This window comes from Pelodiscus sinensis, chromosome 10, assembly GCF_052426305.1.
Source record: "Pelodiscus sinensis isolate ZL-2025 chromosome 10, ASM5242630v1, whole genome shotgun sequence".
Taxonomy (NCBI): domain Eukaryota; kingdom Metazoa; phylum Chordata; order Testudines; family Trionychidae; genus Pelodiscus; species Pelodiscus sinensis.
In genome coordinates this window covers 29,619,898-29,638,275 of record NC_143061.1, presented here as the reverse complement: position 1 = coordinate 29,638,275, position 18,378 = coordinate 29,619,898, and the positions used below count along the sequence as shown (strand labels likewise).

Below are 18,378 nucleotides of genomic sequence, written 5' to 3'. Positions count from 1 at the left end.
TAGCTGCTTTTTTTGGAAAAACTTGCCAGCTGTCTACACTGGCCGCTTGAATTTGACAATCTTACATTAGATGGTTCGTGTTCTTGTGCAGTGTTCTTGCGCAAATACTATGCTGCTCCCGCTTGGGAGAAAGCCCTCTTGCACAAATGCTTTTTGCGGAAGAGATTTTTGCCATTAAAAAGCTCTGTCTAGACAGGACCATTTGTTGAAAAAATCATTGTTTTGCACAAGATCCTATAAACCCCAGGGGTGTTTTTGGACAAATCTGCATAGTACCATCGCTTTCAGCAGAGCCATGCCACTTCACACCAGCTGAGGAACTGGCCTTATATGTAATGTTAGGGTTTCTATTATAGTTTCTAATGATCAGACCTATTTCTCTTTTAAGCATGAGTATTATACTGAAATGAGATGGAAACTGAATTCATCTGGCTAGTTCTTGCCTCTGCAAAATTAATGCCTAGAGTACAATTCCTATTACTTTATTAAATCTAAAGCTGTTTAGTATTAATCAAAAGCACTGTTAAAACTAAGTTACATAAGTTACCTTTCCAGGTTAACGATCGAATTGTTACTAGAGATGCGAACGTGTACCTGGTTAACTGATAAGCTTGGTTTCATGTGCATAGTTACACACCACCCCCACTCCTATGCTGCTGTATCTCGTGGGGGAGGTGGGAGCCGCCTTTAGAAGCGCCAGTGAAGAAGAGGCAGGACTATAGGGAGTGGGAGGCCGCTCCATAGGAGCTTTACAACAAAAACTAGGTATCAGCAGGGAATGAATCTGACAAGAGTTTCAAAGAATTTAAAGAAAAACTAGAATACTTAGCCTTACAGAAACTAGACATTACCATTTTCCAAGGGGAATAATGTGTAAAGGGACTTGCGTGACAATTGTGATACTCTTATCTAGAAACTCATTATTTCCTATTCAAGTTATGAGGTTCAGTGCAGCCATAAGGTTCAGGTGTTAAAAAATATTATCCATGTCTGACTAAAAATAAGCAACTACTCCATGTTTTCTCTAAGCTCTCTTATGGTGGTTGTTAAAGCAGGCTGGAGGCAGCCAACTCAGTTACTAAACAGTGAAGTATCAGAAAGAAAAGTCACTGGACTGAACAAAACTTAACATCTTGTTTAATCAAGCTTGCATAAACCCTGTGGTTCAACAAAATGCAAAGAAATTTATATTTAAATCCATTCTGACAAATATAGTAAGGCATTGCCTATTTCGTTTTAGTGCTATACATTAGTGATCTGCACACCAATTTAAAAGCTTATTTAATCAATAAAGCACATAGTATAGACAACTACAGTTGAAAAAATTATGAGCTAGTTTTCACATTAAACCAGAATATTAAGTTTGGAATGTTCAGCACCTACAAGTTTAAAAGTGAGACAATTCACATTTTAAAAGTAATTTATTTAAAATAGTACTGCAATTGTACACAAGCTTTCATTTACAAATTATACCAATTCTCAAAGACAGACTATAACTTGTCTGGCTAAACAGGGCAGATCCTCAAATATAAGGTGTCATAAGCCCACTAATTTCAAGTGGATTCAAACATGAGGATCTGGGATGAGCTGGCTAGCAACACATCCCTATATGAGTAGCATTGCTTATTTTTCTAGTCAATTCTCAATGTAACAAAATTTGAGTAAATGCTGGAGAGTAACAGACCTTTATTTTACCAAAAGAAGTGCATAATGGAAGACTGGCTTCATCTTTAAGTTAGACCTAGCTATTACAGCTTATGCTTCTGAGAGACTTCTACAATAAACTAGGTATAATATCACCAAGACAGTTTCAGCCTTACACACAATCTGATTTTTAGGGTTATCTGAATGCAACTGGGGTCTTTGTAGGGGAAATATTTAAGTACTAGAGACAAAGGCAGGTTTGGACGCAGTAGCTTGGTTCATCTGAAAACATGTTACTTCTCACATTTTATGGTGTATGAGTAAAATGGCATGGGTGTGTAAATGGCATGTGTATGATGGTTCCGAGTACATGCACAGAAATATCACCCGGTACTATTTTATTGATTGAAAGTAGTTCAAGAAGTATTTTCAGCCAAGTTATACAGTGCTGTCAAAAAAGTTCGACAGTTAACAACAGCACTTATAGCTGCTATACCCTTGTTAGTCCTAAAGTAGTCCAGAAGCATATGTTGCCTTGTCATGTCTGGTCAGTCTGATCAAGTAAAACCTACTATTTTATGAGGATGGTCATGCAAGAGGCATGGAATAAAGTCTTTTACCATAAGTATTTGAGCACTAATGCATTGCTACATAGTAAGACTAGGCTATAGCCACAAACTATGGTTCATTTAGATAAGCAATATAATGCAGCGCAGCCACTCAGCTTAGTTGTGCTTTAAATTCATAATACAGCCACTAAGAATCCTTGCTTCTCAGTTTTAAATAAAACCACTTCCATTTATACATAGAGTTAACAGATCAAGATTGGTGTTTACACAGATGTAGTAGTTCCTAGGTATTTACACTGCGTACAGCGTAATATATCTACACAAAACATGAATTTATACTTCACTAAATAAGTAGGTCCACGATTGTAGATCAATAGAATTTTATTGCTTTATACATGTGGTGCTTTTCAAGGCACTATGGTATTATATAGAAAAGTTGGAATGACTTGTGAAAGAACGTGGAATGACATATGGCCAACTCGGAAAGTCGTTGTGGAGCAGGACAGTATCATGAATTAAGTTTTTAGACCAGGGTATCAAACATTAGGAATGACAGTTCATTGTAATTCACAGGAAGATGAAAACAACTTGTTTAAGGTCAGCTCCTTCACATGCCCATCCTGATACTCTGAATAATTTGGAAGATAGCTGCAAGAGAAAAGATTAATTGAAATGATCTTTCTATTCAGCTTAAACAAATCATACATATCTTTGTTGATTCTTCCACGTATTAGCTATCACACATTCATGAAGGAATGCAATAAATGAACAATTTTGAAAAAACTGCTAGAGAACCCTTTAAAGGTATATTCTTAATGGTTTAAACATTGACATTTATATGGCACTTTTCAGCAAAGGAGACTGATCAAAAAAGAAACACAATGTTATCTAATATACAATGTAAAACAAGTTACTCTAAAAAGTTAATCATAGATATTACTAGGAACAACAGTAGGCATAGAAATTGGTTACTCTGCTTTAGCACTATACTTACAGGATAAAGGAATGAAAAATATGAACATAAACATACTTCTTTAAGTAATTTGTAACTTCATAGAGGAGACCGTTACATAATTCAAGTTGCATGGCTGAATGCCATACTTTAAGCAAGCTTAAGGATAAGCTCAAAACAGGTGGCCCACCAACAAGATATTCCCAGTTAATGTACTCACTTAAGTTAATATAATTATCAAATATACACCTAACTTGGTGACGCTGTTTTTAAATATTTTTATTAGGAATGTGAATTACTAGTCGACTGTCCGATAAGCTTATCGGATAGTTGACAATAGTTGACTAGTCGCTTCCCCCCCACCATGCTGCCTCTATCAAGAGGAGGCAGCAAGGGAGGAGGAAAAAGGAGGGGGTGCTTCAAAGTGACAGCACCATGTGGAACCCAGGTTCTGCCACTTTGAAACAGGACATACAGCCCAGGGCCAGCTGGGGACTAGACTCCCAGCTGGCCCAGGGCTGCACATGGCTTTTCAAAGCAGCTGCGCAACATGGAGTCTGGTGTCAGCGGGGGATTCTCCTGCTGACCCCTCAAGCTCTATAAGGTGCTGCCACTTTGAAACGCCACGTACAGCCCAGGTCCAGCAGGGGACTGCTTGAGTTCCCCACTGGCCTTGTGCTCCCTGCAGCAAGGCGGAGGCATGTATATCTATTGAATGAATAATCAATTCAAATCTAAACTGAACATCCCTATTTTTTATATCTTTCCCATTTACATACCTACATGATTTCTGGAGGGCCACCATGTTTGCTAAGATCAGCAAACACACAGAAAACCTATAATTGTGTGTGTAGCTTTTTTTCATTTTTTCAAGATGAGTCTCTCACATTAGTTTCCTCTAACTCCTGCTAGTGAAGTGATACCACCTGGGACACCCATCTGAGCTGCACACTAATCAGGATCTCTGTCCTGTCCCAAGAAAGGACAGTCACCTGCTGGGCTTTCTCCAGTGACGGGAGAGACAGCAGCCGAGGGGGGAAGCTTGTTCTGGCCCCGCCGCTCACAGGCAGGCCAAGGCCGGGCGGGCTGAAGGGGCACAGCATGAGGCGACCCCCGTGCAACGCTTACCTGAGCCACACACCACAAAGATGAATAGCGCCAAGAGCCAGGGCCCCACGGATGCCTTCTCCTCGGGGGCGTTTCTCTGCGGGGAGAGCAGCAGGGTCAGGGCCACCTCCCTCCAGCCAAGCCGACCCCTGAGGGCTCGCGCTGCCCCCCCCACGAGCCGCCCCCACCGGCTCCCGGAGAGAAAAAAGCGGTTTCCCCCCAGCCCAGCCGCGTGCGAGCGGCCCCCCCGCCGGCCCGTACCGAGGTCTTGGCGACGTTGCCTCGCTGGGTGATGTTCTTGCTGTGCTTCTCGTTCGCCATCCGGATCCGCTGCTTCGCCACCATCTTCCCCCCGCGCCGCAACCGCCGCCTCTGTGCCGGGCTGGGGGGGGTCTCAGACAGCCAGCGCCACCCGCTGCTCCCAGACCGCTGCCAGCGTAAGCACTCAGCGAACGCCCCGCCCAGCGGAAGCGCGCAAAGCGGGGAGGGGGGACGGCGTCCACCCGGAAGGGAAAGCGCCTCCGCTTTCGCAAAGCCGCCAACCCGCTCGTCCTACCTCAGTGCTTCCGGGTCAACGGGCGGGGCAGCTGAGGCAGGAAGTTGCACTTCCTCCAGCCACACGACCGCAGAAGCCCACGTCGCCAAGGGGGCGGTTCCCGCTACCAGAGATCTGGGCGACGTGTATTCTCCCGAGCCCTTGAGTGGGCCTTTGACCCGGAAAGGGAAGTTCTGCATCCGTTCCAACATGGCGCTATCCACGCCGCTGCTGGCAGGTGGGTTCTGTGCCAACGGCTAAGGGCCGCGGCGGGTGGCGCCCGGACGAGCAGCGCGCTCTTCTGCTGAGCTCTCCCCGCCCCCCTCCTCAGCCTGCCTCGCGGGACGGTCCCTCCCGCCGGCCTCCGGCCCTTGCTTCCCACTGAGCTCCCACGCGCCCCTTTTTGGCCTGGCCTGGCCCCTCGGCACGTTCCCGTGAGTGGCCGCCATGACCAGTTTGCTCTGCCTTGTGGGGCAGGCGCACGCTGCCTTTCAGCCTGGCACCAAGCTGCCGTGTCGGTGCAGGCCGCCCTGCCGGAGAGATCCTACGCTGGCGCGTGCCCAGCGGGACACGTGCCCTGCGCGTGGGGATGCGTCTGAGCTGTGGGCTGCTTTGCTGTTGGTGGGATGGAGATACAGACCTGGAGCCGGTGAGGGTCCCAAGGGAACACCACAAGTTGGCCCATGTGCATGGTGACCATATTTTCTGAAGCAAAATTAGGGACATATTAGCCACACCACCTGCCACAGGAAGTCGCATCCCTGGAGGTAGTACTCCCGGGGTCAAGAGGGACACATGACCAGAAATAAAAGGTGGGTGTGACCCCTCTAAGAACTCCTCCTACCAATAGGAATAAGTTTGTCCCCCACAGAACACCCCCTGCACATGCAACTATACTGCAAGGCTGTGTCTACACTGGGCCACTTATTCTGGAAAATCAGCCGCTTTTCCGGAATAAGCTGCGAGCTGTCTACACTGGCCCTTGAATTTCCGGAAAAGCAACAATGCTCTACTGTACAAAATCAGCCGCTATTCCGGAAAAACTATTCTGCTCCCGCTCGGGCATAAGTCCTTACTCCGGAACACTGTTCCGGAAAAGGGCAAGTGTAGACAGCCCAGTAGTCTTTTCCGGAAAAAAGCCCCGATCGCGAAAATGACACTCGGGGCTCTTTTCCGGAAAAGCGCATCTACATTGGCCACGGACGCGTTTCCGGAAAAAGGGCTTTTCCGGAAAAGCAGCCTGCTAATGTAGACGCTCCTTTTCCAGAAATACTTATAACGAAAACTATTCTGTTTTAAGCATTTCCGGAAATTCATGCCAGTGTAGACACAGCCCAATAGTATTAACTTGGGAGGAGGGAGAGGAGGAGAGGAGAGACTGGGAGAAGTGTTCTCTCTAAGATTTTCCTTCCATGAGCGGAGTGCATTTTGTCTTGTGCACCAGTATTGAGTTAATGTGCGCTTGTTTGGATGTGTGCCACTATGGCCCCCAAGTTATTAATTAATATTTTATAAAATTCTCCCTTTTCCCTCTGCTGCCATGTCTCCCACCCTCCTCTTGCCCCATCTGCTCCCCTGGTGCCTGCTGCTGTCCCTCACCGTCCTCTGCTGTCCTGGCTCCTGCCCTTCTCAGACCTTTGGGGGCTTGACCCCTGACCCCATCCCTCTTGACCCCTGCACCAGCACTTCTCTTCCCCCTGTGTCCACTCTGTCCCACTCTGATCATCTATAGGTACCCCTCCTTCCCTTCTCCACCTGCCCTGTCTCTCTCTCTTCTGTCACTGTCCTCTCCCCGTGTCTGCCCTTTTGCTTCACCCCACAATTCCCTGGCACCTGCAGCTTCCCTTATCCCTGCACCTTCCTTGTGCCTCCCCTTTCCCTCACTGTCTCTACCCCCTTGCCCTCTTCCTCCTGGTGACCACCCCCTCACCACCCTCTGCCCCAGTTCCCCTCATGCCCCTCTGTGCTCTCACACATGACTTGCTCCATCCCCTGCCTTCCTTGTACCCACCCCTCTTTTCAATCCCTTTTCTCTTGGTACCCACTTCTCCCCTCTCCTCTTCCTCTCTCTTGCCCCCATTGCCCCTTTCCTCTCCCAGCATCACCCTGTTCCCTCCCTTTTCCCACCCCACTGACACCTTCCTTCTCTTTCCCCCCTCCTGCCCTTTTCCTCATTGTCTCCTCTTGGCCCTCGTGCATTTATCTCTATGCTGCAGTCTGCCCCTTGATGCCTTCCCCTTTCTTTTCCTGCCCTGCCCCCTCCTACACCTCCCAGCACAAGGCTTGACTCCAGCTGGAGCCGGGGCCACTTGTGGCTACCTGGACCGTGGTACTAAAAATAGCACCGCAGGTGGCCTCTGCTGCAATCCTGGCACCTGCTAAGCCCGAGCGTGCCCTGCCCTGCAGTGCTCCAACCGGGCTCTGCGTGACTCTTGCTGGGGCTCGAAGATGTGGAGGTTTAGGAGAAGCTCCGCCATGTTTTGCCTTGGATCCGCCTGGCCCCTCAGCTGTGGCGGCAGCGGCTGCTGTACTAACAAGCAGCCTGGAGGTAGAGGAGGCTGTGCCACTGGACTGGGACCCTGCACGGCAGAGACGGTCTCGGAGGGAGTGGGGGGGGGCACATGGGAGGGGAAGGGGCTGCATACCATCAGCAGCTGGCCCGGCTGGCCACCGGCATAGCTCCAATGAGGTTTTTGGGGATTTTTTGCTTCTCTCTTTAGTGCAGCCCCCAATTAATTTTTCTGTGGGCCAGCAGCCACCAACCCAAAAAAGGTTCCCCCCCCCATTATAGTTAGTCATATCAGAACACATTTATTTGCTTGCACTCATCTTAGCAAGTGATCCAGACTACTCTGTTTTAATGACTTGTCCTCTTTCTCTTTTTATTAATCCAACAATTTTTGTACTATCTGCAAACTTTATCAGTGATGATTTTATGTTTTCCTTTAGGTTATTAATAAAACATATTAAATAGGGCTGATAGATGGTCCTTGTGAAATCCGGGTGGAAACAACCCGCTTGAATAGGAGCTCCCATTTACAGTTACATTTTGAGATCTGTTGGCTAGTTTTTAATCCATTAAATACAAGCCATGTTGATTTTGTTAGCTCTAATTTTCTAATCAGAAATGGCAGTACTGTTACCAGATTTGCCCAATACTCTGGGGTATGCTCATTTACTAGGGTTCCTCTTATAGGACTGGGTCAGTGTGCTGCTTGTGCTTACTTGTGCTCTCCTATGGAGCTGAATTCTCCCTGCTGCCAATTCCCCCTCCCACTGGAGCTCTCCTTTAGGAACTAGGTTCCTCAGGATGAGGTTCTTCCCACCTTAGCAACACACACAGACACTCACATCCACTAAGGGAGCACTCCTGAGAAGACTGGGTAATCAGAAATCATAAACTGACCCCTCATATGTCCCTGGACTCAGCTGGCTGGGTTTCACAGCAATGCCACACTGCACCCTCATGTGCCTTTGGACTCAGTGGACTGGATTAAACAGCACTTTAAGCTTCCATCCTCATATGCCCCCAGGTTCAGCACTTCCCTGTCCCCACTTTCACACCACAGTCATTCGCAGGTAAACCACACGATGAGCAAACCGCACAGGATTTTGGGCACTACAGGAATCTTTAGCTTGGGTACAAGAAGCATTGTTGCAGAGCAAATGGGGAAGCCAAAACAACAGTCCTTGAGGAAGAGTGAGCAAAAGAGAGAAGCAATCAGCTTAACAATTAAAGGTATTATATATGGAGCCAAACACACAAAACAGTTATAATATTACATCTAACAGTTACAATATTAAATCTAAATTGAAACTGATTACAAATGTTAGGGATAGCTAACCATATCACAGTTTAGATAGGGCAGAGTCAGGAGGCTAGGCAGAGAGAGGTAGTTGGAGGAGGGAGGGGGGAGAGAGAGAGAGATGCCTCACCAAGCCGAGGAGCTTGCACTGATTGGGGTTGCCAGATGGTGATGGGAGCTGGGTGTCCAGAGGGCAGGAGACAAGCAGAGTCCCAGCACGATCAGACAGGAGATGAAGAAGTCTCAATGGAACTGATGCAGTTTAAATCTAGGTATCAGAACAGTTTTTCTTGGGCAAAGATAGGAGCTTTTTTTATAGGGATAGGACAATAGTTTGAAGAGAACACTGGATTTCTTTATGGGTAAACAGACAATACAGACTGATCACACCTGGTGATTATGGAAGATGTTCCTTGAAGGAGCTCACAAAGCAACTAGGTCATTTCAGTGTTTTGGATGTCAATAAGGGCCATTAGTAGAATTGGTGTGATAATGACTAATTTGGGTGTGAGCAGGCCTGCGTTCATTAGCATCTGGAGCAGAGATTTCCCATCAGTCAGTGCTTCTCTGCTTTCGGTATCCCATAGTTCAGTCTGGTTCCTGCTTTGGAAGAGCTGGTCTCCATTCTGTATGCTAATGGAGATGACTCTCTGTTCTGTCTTCCATGCAGATGAGGCTGGGGTGTTTCCTTAATTGTATCACCCTTGTCTGAAGCAGTTTAGGTGTGTCTTCCCTGGCCTTTTCATTGCTTTGTCTTTGATTCTAGCAAAGGCCTGAGTGAGGGGGATGGTTTTCAATGAGTGTCACTCCCTGGCTCCCCAAGAGCACAGGGCTGGTAGGTAACAGTAATTGCATCTAAACATGAATTAGTCTGACAATATTTATTTTCCATAAACCCATATTGACTAGCTTTAGTTTGAGTACTATCTTTAAATTCATTATTTTAATTGAGCACCTTCTAAACTGTTAAGTTATTTTGCCTAGAATCAAATTCAGTTTTCCCTTCTGTTCTTGGATTAAAAGAGAGAGAGAGAGATTGATGTAGCATTTTTAATGTCAGTATCTCTACTGAGCTACAATAGTTTATTCAATGTGTATATTTCTGGGCAGAGACCTGCCTAACTCCAGGAGCCAGCCCAAACTGGGACTGAGGAAGTCCTGGCTCAGGCCGGCTCCGGAAGCCATCCGTGCTGTGGCTCTGCATTTTAAATATAATAAGAGCTGCCAGGGTCTTACTACATTTAAAATGCAGAGGCGCAGTGATCAGCGCAAGCTGGGACTGCTGGGTTCTGGCTCGTGCTGAGTCCAGCAGCCCTTGTTTGCAGCAGACAGTTCTGTCTGCTGCAAACGGGCTGGTGCCAGAGCAGCCTCTGTTCGTAGTGGACAAGGTTGACCGCCACAAACAGAGGCTGCTCCTGCACCAGCCCCTGTTCGTGGCAATCAGGGCTGGCCTCAGGCAGCAGCTGCTCCGGCAACAGTTCCATCTATGGCCAGCCCTGACTGCTGCAAACAGGAGCTGCTTGGCAGCAGCTTCCCCCTCCCACTTGCTGCCTCTGATAGAGGCAGCAGTGGAGGAGCAGGTGGCACCCCGGAGACAGTGTTGTGAGGAACCAGCTTTTAAGCCAGCTCCTCCCAGCACCAGCTCTGGCCCTCCCTCCCCCCGCTGCCTCTCATAGTGGCAAGGGGGGAGATGCTGCAGGGAGCATGAGTCCAGCGGGGACTGAAGCAGTCTCTTGCTCGCTGTGGCTGCTTCAGCCTTTGGAATGTATAAGAGCTCCGTGGGCTTCCCCCCCACCCCACAGAGGTGGTGCTTTTAAGCTGGCTGCTCCCCACCTTCCTGCCTCTCTCTGATAGAGGTAACAGCGGTGGGGTGGTGGGGGGAAGCGACTACTTGACTATCCAATGGTCTTACGCTTATTGGATAGTTGACCAGTCGCTTACATCCCTCAAAAAATATATCATCCAAAATGTACTATTTATATAAATTAAATATATTAAATATATCAGCCAAAATGTACAAAGGCTATTAGCCAGGGGATAGAAATGGTGTCCCTGGCTTCTGTTTGTCAGAGGCTGGAGATGGATGGCACGAGACAAATCACTTGATCATTGTCTTCGGTCCACCCGCTCTGGGGGACCCAGTGCTGGCCTCTGTCGGCAGAGAGGCTACTGGGCTAGGTGGACTTTAGTCTGACCTAGTACAGCCGTTCTTATGTACTGCTATGAGGATATCACAAGTCCAGTTTTGTTTCTGAAATCACAAAACAATGTAAAGATGCCACACTTACCACACTTACCAAAAAGTCCCAACTATCTTCAATATCCCATGAAAATACATAGTATTTAATTAATGTTTATGCATGTCTATTATCATGGGATATCAAACTTCTTTAAGTGTGGTCACTTTACATTTGTTTTGTGACTTTAGTAACAAATTTGGAATATTTTTTGGAAAGTCAGCCCATCTGATTTTTTTTTTTAATTGGAAAGTCCTTCCTAATGGGTAGTTTAGAAGTGAATCTAGATGTCTGTCTTAAATCTAGATGTCTTTCTTAATTTATTGACAGGCTACAATAGCTGAAACAAGGCAACATTGCATAAAGCACATTGCAGAATTCACATTCCATTTTCTGCCAATGTTTATTTCTTATTTGCTTCATTCAGAGTTTAATTTTCAAACTCAAATTTCACAGTGGGTTAAATCCTGTCTCATGTCAGCCTGATTTTTTTGCTGGCATCATCTTTAGTTTTGGCTTTTAATCCTCTCTTTGTGGAATATTCAGATATCATTTCGATACCATTATACAGGTTTGTTGTTGTGCTACTTTTGTGTTAACTCAAAATCACAAGACCAGTATTAAGTGCTTCCTAGAAGATTGATGGGAGTTGAGAGCATTCAGCCCCTTGTAGGCTCAGGCCTTATGTAAGAACACTTCATTTCTTGTGTAGATAAGAAAAGTATCCAGTTCATTTTTGTTCTGTTTCTTTTACAGAAGTAGATATTTGGCATGTTTGATATTTTTGTTAGTAACCAAAGAGATTTTGATGTCAAGGTTTGTTTTAGAATCAAAAGAAAATCATTTGACATAGAATAGTTATCACTCTTGAGGTTCCAATATAAGCCTCATTTTGGTTACTCCTCTAAGATTCATAAACAAGGAAATATCAGCCTCAAAACTGAGATATTAGCTAGCTCCAGACTTTTTTCCAATTTAAAGTGAAAACTTTTCTTTTCTAGTGCGAGGATCTGAAGGATTCTACCTGGTGAATGGACCACCTAGTTTTACTGAGAATACAACATTGCAAAGGTACTCGTTCTAAAAATTGCATCTTTTGCAGAAAATAATAGTTTTTCTAAATATTTTTTTTAGAGTTTTAATTTGGAAAAAAAGTAATGGAGTACCAATATCTAAAAATTAATTAATTTTATTCTAAGCAAATAACTTAGAAAATGGAGGAAATGGGGGCTTTATACTTGTGTACACACCAATAATATTTATATTTGTTAGTTAACTATTGCCCCCACCAGACCAAGTAAGTATAATTACAAAGATTTTGTCATCTCTATTATAATATAAACACTCCCCAGTAATTTCTAGAGCAACATGTGAACTGGTTGTAATACTGTTTTTTATCTTGATTTTATGAAAGAGACCATTTTGTGTGATTTATCTGACAATGCATGTGTATGTTTTGGTTTTTTTTAGGGACTTCGGGAAAAACTGCAAATTTTTTACTTTCAGTAAGGATGGTTCTCTCTTTGCATGGTGCAATGGAGAAAAGTCAGTGCATCTTTTATTATTAATGATTTCCTTTAAAATGTTATGGGATCTGGAGATATATTGTCGTATGTGCGTAAGCACTATAAGTTAACACTATAAAGGCACTTTTTGTACTCCGATTGCAGTGGTAGATTTAGTATTTAAATTACTATATTAATTATTTATTATTGATTTCATAAATGTATAAGCCATCGATCACAATGGAATCTGGAAGTGCTTTTATCAGGGTCGATGTTTTTGTTTACATTACCTAGTAGAAATTATCCAGTTCTCAGTCTTGGGACTCAACTCTATTATGTCGAAGGTCCTGGGATATAGCATTATTTCTAGGATAAATTCTTTAAAAGCAAGAGAATAAAATGATTATTTCTAGTCTAAGTTATTTAAAAGCAAGAGAAGGAAAAAGTCTTATTACTTTGAAAATATATGGGGTGTTCAAATGTTTGGAACAACATTCCTTTATGCTAGTAATAGGCAACCAAGGCTTCTTCATCCCTTTTGGCCGCAAGATTGAAATCAGGCATTGCACTAACCATGACCCCAAGAATAAGTTGAAATACATTTTACTTCATTCTTCTTCTTTATCATGTCTTCTTCCATTATTAATAACAAATTAAATTGCTGGCAAAAGTAGCATGAAGAAGCTGAGGGAGCACATGGCTCTCACCATTTTGTATGCAATCAACATGCACTTCACATATGACCTTGCTTTAAACATGTGTCACTTACCATTTTGTCCGGGGCTGCTTGACCCTCCCCTTCGGTGCATACCTGGCCCTCAAACCCCCACCCAACTTATTCCTTGCCTCCTTCCCTGAGTGCGCCCCATTCCCGCTCCTTCCCTTCCCTTCCCTCCCAGAGCTTGAACTTCACAAACGAGTTGCTTTGGGGCATTCAAGCGCTGAGAAGGGAGGAGGAGCAAGGATGGGGGCACAAATCAGACGATTTACGGTATTCTGGAAGTTCTGGGAGAGTGGAGGTGAATAGGTAAGTGCAGGGCCCCCAGCACATGAAAGATAGGTGGTGGTGTGCAGGCTGCACATAGAACCTTGATGGGATACATGTGGCCCATGGGCTGCAGGTTGCCCACCACAGCTTTATGCAGTAATGGTCTATTGATAGTGACTGGAAATAGAAGATTGTGACAAGTTGGGACCCTTAGGATGTCACCTGAGGTGCTTAGACACTATTGAGTTCCCTTTCTCTGACAGCTTGGGCCCCCTGTTACTTTGCCTTGCTGAGCCAGGCTCTTCAGCCTTTTTTGCAAAACCCACCCAAGGCCACATTCAGATGCAGATATAGACACTGAGATCAGTTCTGGGAGGATTCAGCTTAAGAGATTTACTTGAATACCAGATGTTCACTCACCCAGGAGTACAGAACTTAAGGTAAATGAAGTTCTCCTCCTTTCTCGGTGTGATGGAAAGCATACACCGCCGCCTCTCCTTCAGTTACAAATTACATATCCCAGGTTTTATTATAAACCAGCAATAACTTTAACAGCTGTGAAAAGGTATATTTTAAGTGGGCAAAGAGGCAGCGAACAGAACAAAACTGATTGCATGCGTTGTATTATTTTTCTTAGTAATCTAAACTAGATACACTAAATAAACAAGTTACTTGTAAAATCTCCCCTAAATGTGGTTTTGACAATCTTCAAAGGCCCAATGTCCTTTCAGCGCGGGCCAAGTTCCTTCCCCCAGTTCAGTCTTAGTTGTTTCCAGAAGTCACCTTGAATTCGGTAGAACTGACAGCTTGGATTACCTCACTCCCACCCTTAAATTCCTTCGTTCCTGGTTAGATCCCCCTCCTCCGCTGCAGCTTCTCATGGGAAAAGTACAGAATTCAAGATGGGTTCCAGTGTCAGATGACATTGTCACATATTTCTGTAGGGCCCCTGTAGCCATTCTTCACAGCCTGACCCACTTGTTCAAAGGAAGGTTTAGCTCTTTTACAGTTCATAGCCGAAGGGCAGGTTGTAAGCTTTGCCTAATATGAACACATAGTTAATATAAATCTACAGTCCATATTTCTGCTCCAAAAACAGAAATGGTGCGTGCATACAAATAGGATAATTATATTCAATAAATCATAACCTTTCCATTGATATTGGCATGAGCTATCTTGCATAAAGCATACCTCAGTTATGAAACATTAAAATCATAAACATTTGCATAAAACATAGGATGCCACATCACAGATATAAGTATCTGTTTTTGAGGTTTTAAGATATTTAATGCTATCTGTACTCGTTACCTGGCTATTGGAGAATACAAAATGTCTGTTAATGAATGCTTTTGTTTAAAAGAAAGAATTAATCACTTTTGGTTAGGGATGTAAATGGGTAAACAGTTAAACCTTAACAGGTGATGCTTACCAAGCAACCGTTAACCGTTACCAGAGAGTAGCCCACAGCCTCTTGCGGGTGGAGGACTACTCCAGCCCCATGGGGCTGCCCATTCTAAGCCCATACAGACTTGGAGTCAGCATCCTTGTGCGGAACTGAGCCAACTCCCAACGCAGCGCGGGGCTGGAAGCAGCCAGGATGAAGCAGTCCCCCCCCCCGCCTGTCCCAGTTTAATCAGTTAACCAGTTAAACTTAACGTTTAACTGATTAATTAAATGGTATTTTACATCCCTATTTCTGAGCTCTGTTCAATTTTGTTCAAAGTTTTGAGGATTTTTCACCATTGTACTATGAACTTTTTTTCAGTTTGCTGGAAAGGTCCCATTACTGGGAGAGAAGCAGCTACTGTAATCAGTGGGTAGCAAGGTCCTACTACAGTTGCTGGAATCTGGCAGTGGGTTGGATAGGGGTGTGATTCTACTTGTATATAGTTATTTGGATTCTGCATGATTCAAGTCACAGTCAATATTTTGTTTGCCCTAACGTACCTCAGGGCTGTTATAGTAACTTTTTGGCTATGATGTACCTGTTCTCTGGACTTCTAAATGCATCATCTTGCAGATTTAACTCAATTCTTCTTTGCTATTATCTATTTATAACTCAACTTTAACATTGCAGAAACATAGTTAAAAAGAATTTTTTTAGCTGGACTGTAAACTTTTGTAGGCCAACAGTGTAACATTTTTTACTTAAGATTTTTCCTTACCCATGCATACCAAAAAGTAAATGTGCCTTTAAAATGTGTTTTAATCGACATGTAACAAAAGGGAAAAATCCTCCTGTATGTAGTTACATCAGCCAAGTGTGGAAGACATCTAGAACAGCCAAACATATGTGAAATGACACTGGCTATTGATTAACCAGTCTAATCAAGCTTTGTTGAAATGACCTCTCTTGGTTCCAGAGTAAATATTGTGAATGTTGCCAACACTGAATTACTGCACTCTTTTGATCTCCCAAAGGCAGTTTGCCTTGAATTCTCGCCAAAGAATAATGTCCTGGCAACGTGGCAGACCTACACAAGTGAGTATTTTAGCATCTGTAAAAATATGTGCGAGAACTTTGCGCCGACTGAATTGGGGCGGAAGGTTTCCTCCATGCACAGGTGCATGGTTAAGTGCATAATAAAAGAGAAGATACCTTCTGAAGCATTAGGTATGGGCCACTGGACTCGTGGTCTGATCTACTGAGCAAATGTTATGTTTTCAAAAGACTAAATACTAAGATGAAGAATACAGGAACTCCCCAACTTATGAACTGGATGTTTTCCAAAAATGTGTCTGTAAGTCTGTTGTTTGGAACGCAGAATGCTTTTTCCCCATAGAAGCAACATTATAAATAGTAGTTAGGTTAGCCCACAAAAACCTATTTAACACATACATAGCTGAAATACTGTATACTTGCAATGAAAAATAGTAGAAATAGTTTTTTATTTAACTGTGAATTCTGGTTCTTGAGGAAAGGTAGGTTTAATTAAAGGAGCTCATAGAGGTAGGTGGAGATTCTGAAGGGGAGTTCTGAGCATCTCACAGCCTTAACTCCCCCTCCCCCCTCACAGGTCTGCTCTGGCTCCTGTGGCCAACCGCATCCCTGCCCTCCTCCCTGCCTCTGCAGGCTGCACCCAGTCTTCGGTCACCAGGAGGCACTGAATGGCATGGCATGAGCCCGGGCTGGAGGAGCAGGGAGCAGCTGTGAAGCCAGTGACTGGAGAGAAGTGACAATTTCTTCTTCAAAGAACCTCTTCTCTCCAGCTGCTAGCTGTGCGACTGCCCCCTACTCCTCTGGAGTCCTCCAGGTTTGCGCTGCTCCCCAACACCTGTGCCTCTTGCCTGCTCTCTTGAGGCTGCAGGTGAGCTGTTGTTTGTATGTGCAGATGTTTGTAAGTCACGTATTTGTAACTCAGGGAATGCCTGTATGTTACTGTTTAGTGAGTACACAAAATGCCTCAGGTGGCACGTGACCTCACTGAATTTGGTCTGATGGTTGGGTCACTTGCTTTCCTGGCTCAGATCAGGTACTGACTGGGAATAAGATCTGAGCACTGATCCATGTCTCCAAGAGCATGTGTGGACATACTAGAATACAGTTTAAAACAATTTATAACCATGGAAATAAGATACTTAATGGAAAGAGTTCCTCATGAACTAAAGAGAAATGGAGACTTTCACCCAGCCATTCTTTAAACTCCTAGGTTAGATTCTAGATGGCAGAACAAGTCAAAGAGTGAGTCCCAATGGTGGAGAGTCACAGTGAGGGCACACTATTAAAACACTGTTGTGAACAGCCAGGTCAATAGTTGTATTATATATAATGAGTGCAATGAGTCTGTGAAGAGTTTGCAGTTATGGTCAAAAAAGCAAACATGATGACTGATGGGGATGGATATGGTCATGTAGGAAAAAAAACCTTCAAGGATTTGGAACATTTACTTTCTATAGTTTGCCCACATGGTAGATTTTCCCTGGTATTGACTTAGTGTGTAAACGATGTACAGGCAGTCCCCGGGTTACGTACAAGATAGGGACTGTAGGTTTGTTCTTAAGTTGAATCTGTATGTAAGTCGGAACTGGCATCCAGATTCAGACACTGCTGAAACTGACCGCCAGTTCTGACTTACATACAGAATCAACTTAAGAACCCCAGGCGTCCCCAAGTCAGCTGCTGCTGAAACTGATCAGCAGCTGATTCCAGGAAGCCCGGGGCAGAGCAACTCTGCCTGGGGCTTCCTGTAGTCAGCGCTGGTCAGTTTCAGCAGAAGCTGACTTGGGGACGCCTGGGGCAGAGCAGCTGGGGTGCTACTGGACCAACCCAGCAGCACCCCATCTGCTCTGCCCCAGACGTCCTGATTCAGCCGCTGCTGAAACTGACCAGCAGCGGCTGAATCAGGACCTGGGGCAGAGCAGCTGGGGTGCTGCCGGGTTGGTCCAGTAGTGCCCACGGGCGCTGCAGGACCAATCGGCAGCGCCCCAGCTGCTCTGCCCCAGAGTCCAAAACAAAAGCCTGGTCTGCTGGGGGGGGGGGGCACACTAGCTGCGCCCCCCCCCCCAGCACACCAGGGACACGGGGAGCGCAGCGGCAGCGGGGTGCCGCGCCTCTGAGGCTTTGCTCTGGCAAAGCCTCTGAGGCGCGGGACCCCCCCCGCGGCTGCGGCTTCAGTCAGGGTGCCTGTGGTCTGCTGGGGACCGTCCCCAGCAGACCACAGGCACCCGGACTGAAGCCGCAGCCGCGGGGGGTCCCGCGCCTCTGAGGCTTTGCCAGAGCAAAGCCTCAGAGGCGCGGGGAACCGCCGCTGCTGCCGCTCCAGTCTGGATGCCTGTGGTCTGCTGGGGACGGTCCCCAGCAGACCACAGGCACCCGGACTGAAGCCGCAGCCGCGGGGGGGTCCCGCGCCTCTGAGGCTTTGCCAGAGCAAAGCCTCAGAGGCGCGGGGAACCGCCGATGCTGCCGCTTTGACTGAAGCGGCAGCAGCGGCGGTTCCCCGCGCCTCTGAGGCTTTGCTCTGGCAAAGCCTCAGAGGCGCGGGACCCCCCCGCGGCTGCGGCTTCAGTCCGGGTGCCTGTGGTCTGCTGGGGACCG

At 45.7% G+C, this 18,378-nt stretch overlaps 2 protein-coding genes across 3 annotated transcripts in view; one reads left to right on the top strand and one right to left on the bottom strand.

Annotated features, from left to right (window-relative positions):
• Positions 1–1,402: 1,402 nt before the first annotated feature.
• Positions 1,403–4,760, bottom strand: SERP1 (stress associated endoplasmic reticulum protein 1). Its single transcript, XM_075937715.2, has 3 exons — positions 4,534–4,760; positions 4,294–4,369; positions 1,403–2,861 (listed from the first exon to the last, which is right to left on the bottom strand). The coding sequence occupies exons 1-3, from the start codon at positions 4,615–4,617 to the stop codon at positions 2,821–2,823; spliced, it is 201 nt and encodes a 66-aa protein (XP_075793830.1). The 5' UTR covers positions 4,618–4,760; the 3' UTR covers positions 1,403–2,820.
• EIF2A (eukaryotic translation initiation factor 2A) overlaps positions 4,739–18,378 on the top strand; it is a 42,191-nt gene continuing 28,551 nt past the window's right edge. Inside the window, exons 1-4 of one of the 2 annotated variants that reach the window (XM_006115938.5) lie at positions 4,739–5,045; positions 11,852–11,921; positions 12,321–12,395; positions 15,707–15,825. In XM_006115938.5, coding sequence (XP_006116000.2) covers positions 5,018–5,045; positions 11,852–11,921; positions 12,321–12,395; positions 15,707–15,825 — 292 coding nt within the window. In that variant the 5' untranslated portion in view covers positions 4,739–5,017. The remainder of the gene's footprint in view (positions 5,046–11,851; positions 11,922–12,320; positions 12,396–15,706; positions 15,826–18,378) is intronic. The other variant, XM_025181160.3, reaches the window with a different exon arrangement.

Bases quoted from the DNA above. Each gene is read 5' to 3' on its own strand.
- SERP1 (XM_075937715.2), bottom strand. From the start codon at position 4,617: ATGGTGGCGAAGCAGCGGATCCGGATGGCGAACGAGAAGCACAGCAAG. The intron at 4,370-4,533 runs GTACGGGCCGGC...CTCTCCCCGCAG, and splicing joins GCAACGTCGCCAAGACCTCG to AGAAACGCCCCCGAGGAGAA. The intron at 2,862-4,293 runs GTAAGCGTTGCA...TTTCTCTTGCAG, and splicing joins CTTTGTGGTGTGTGGCTCAG to CTATCTTCCAAATTATTCAG.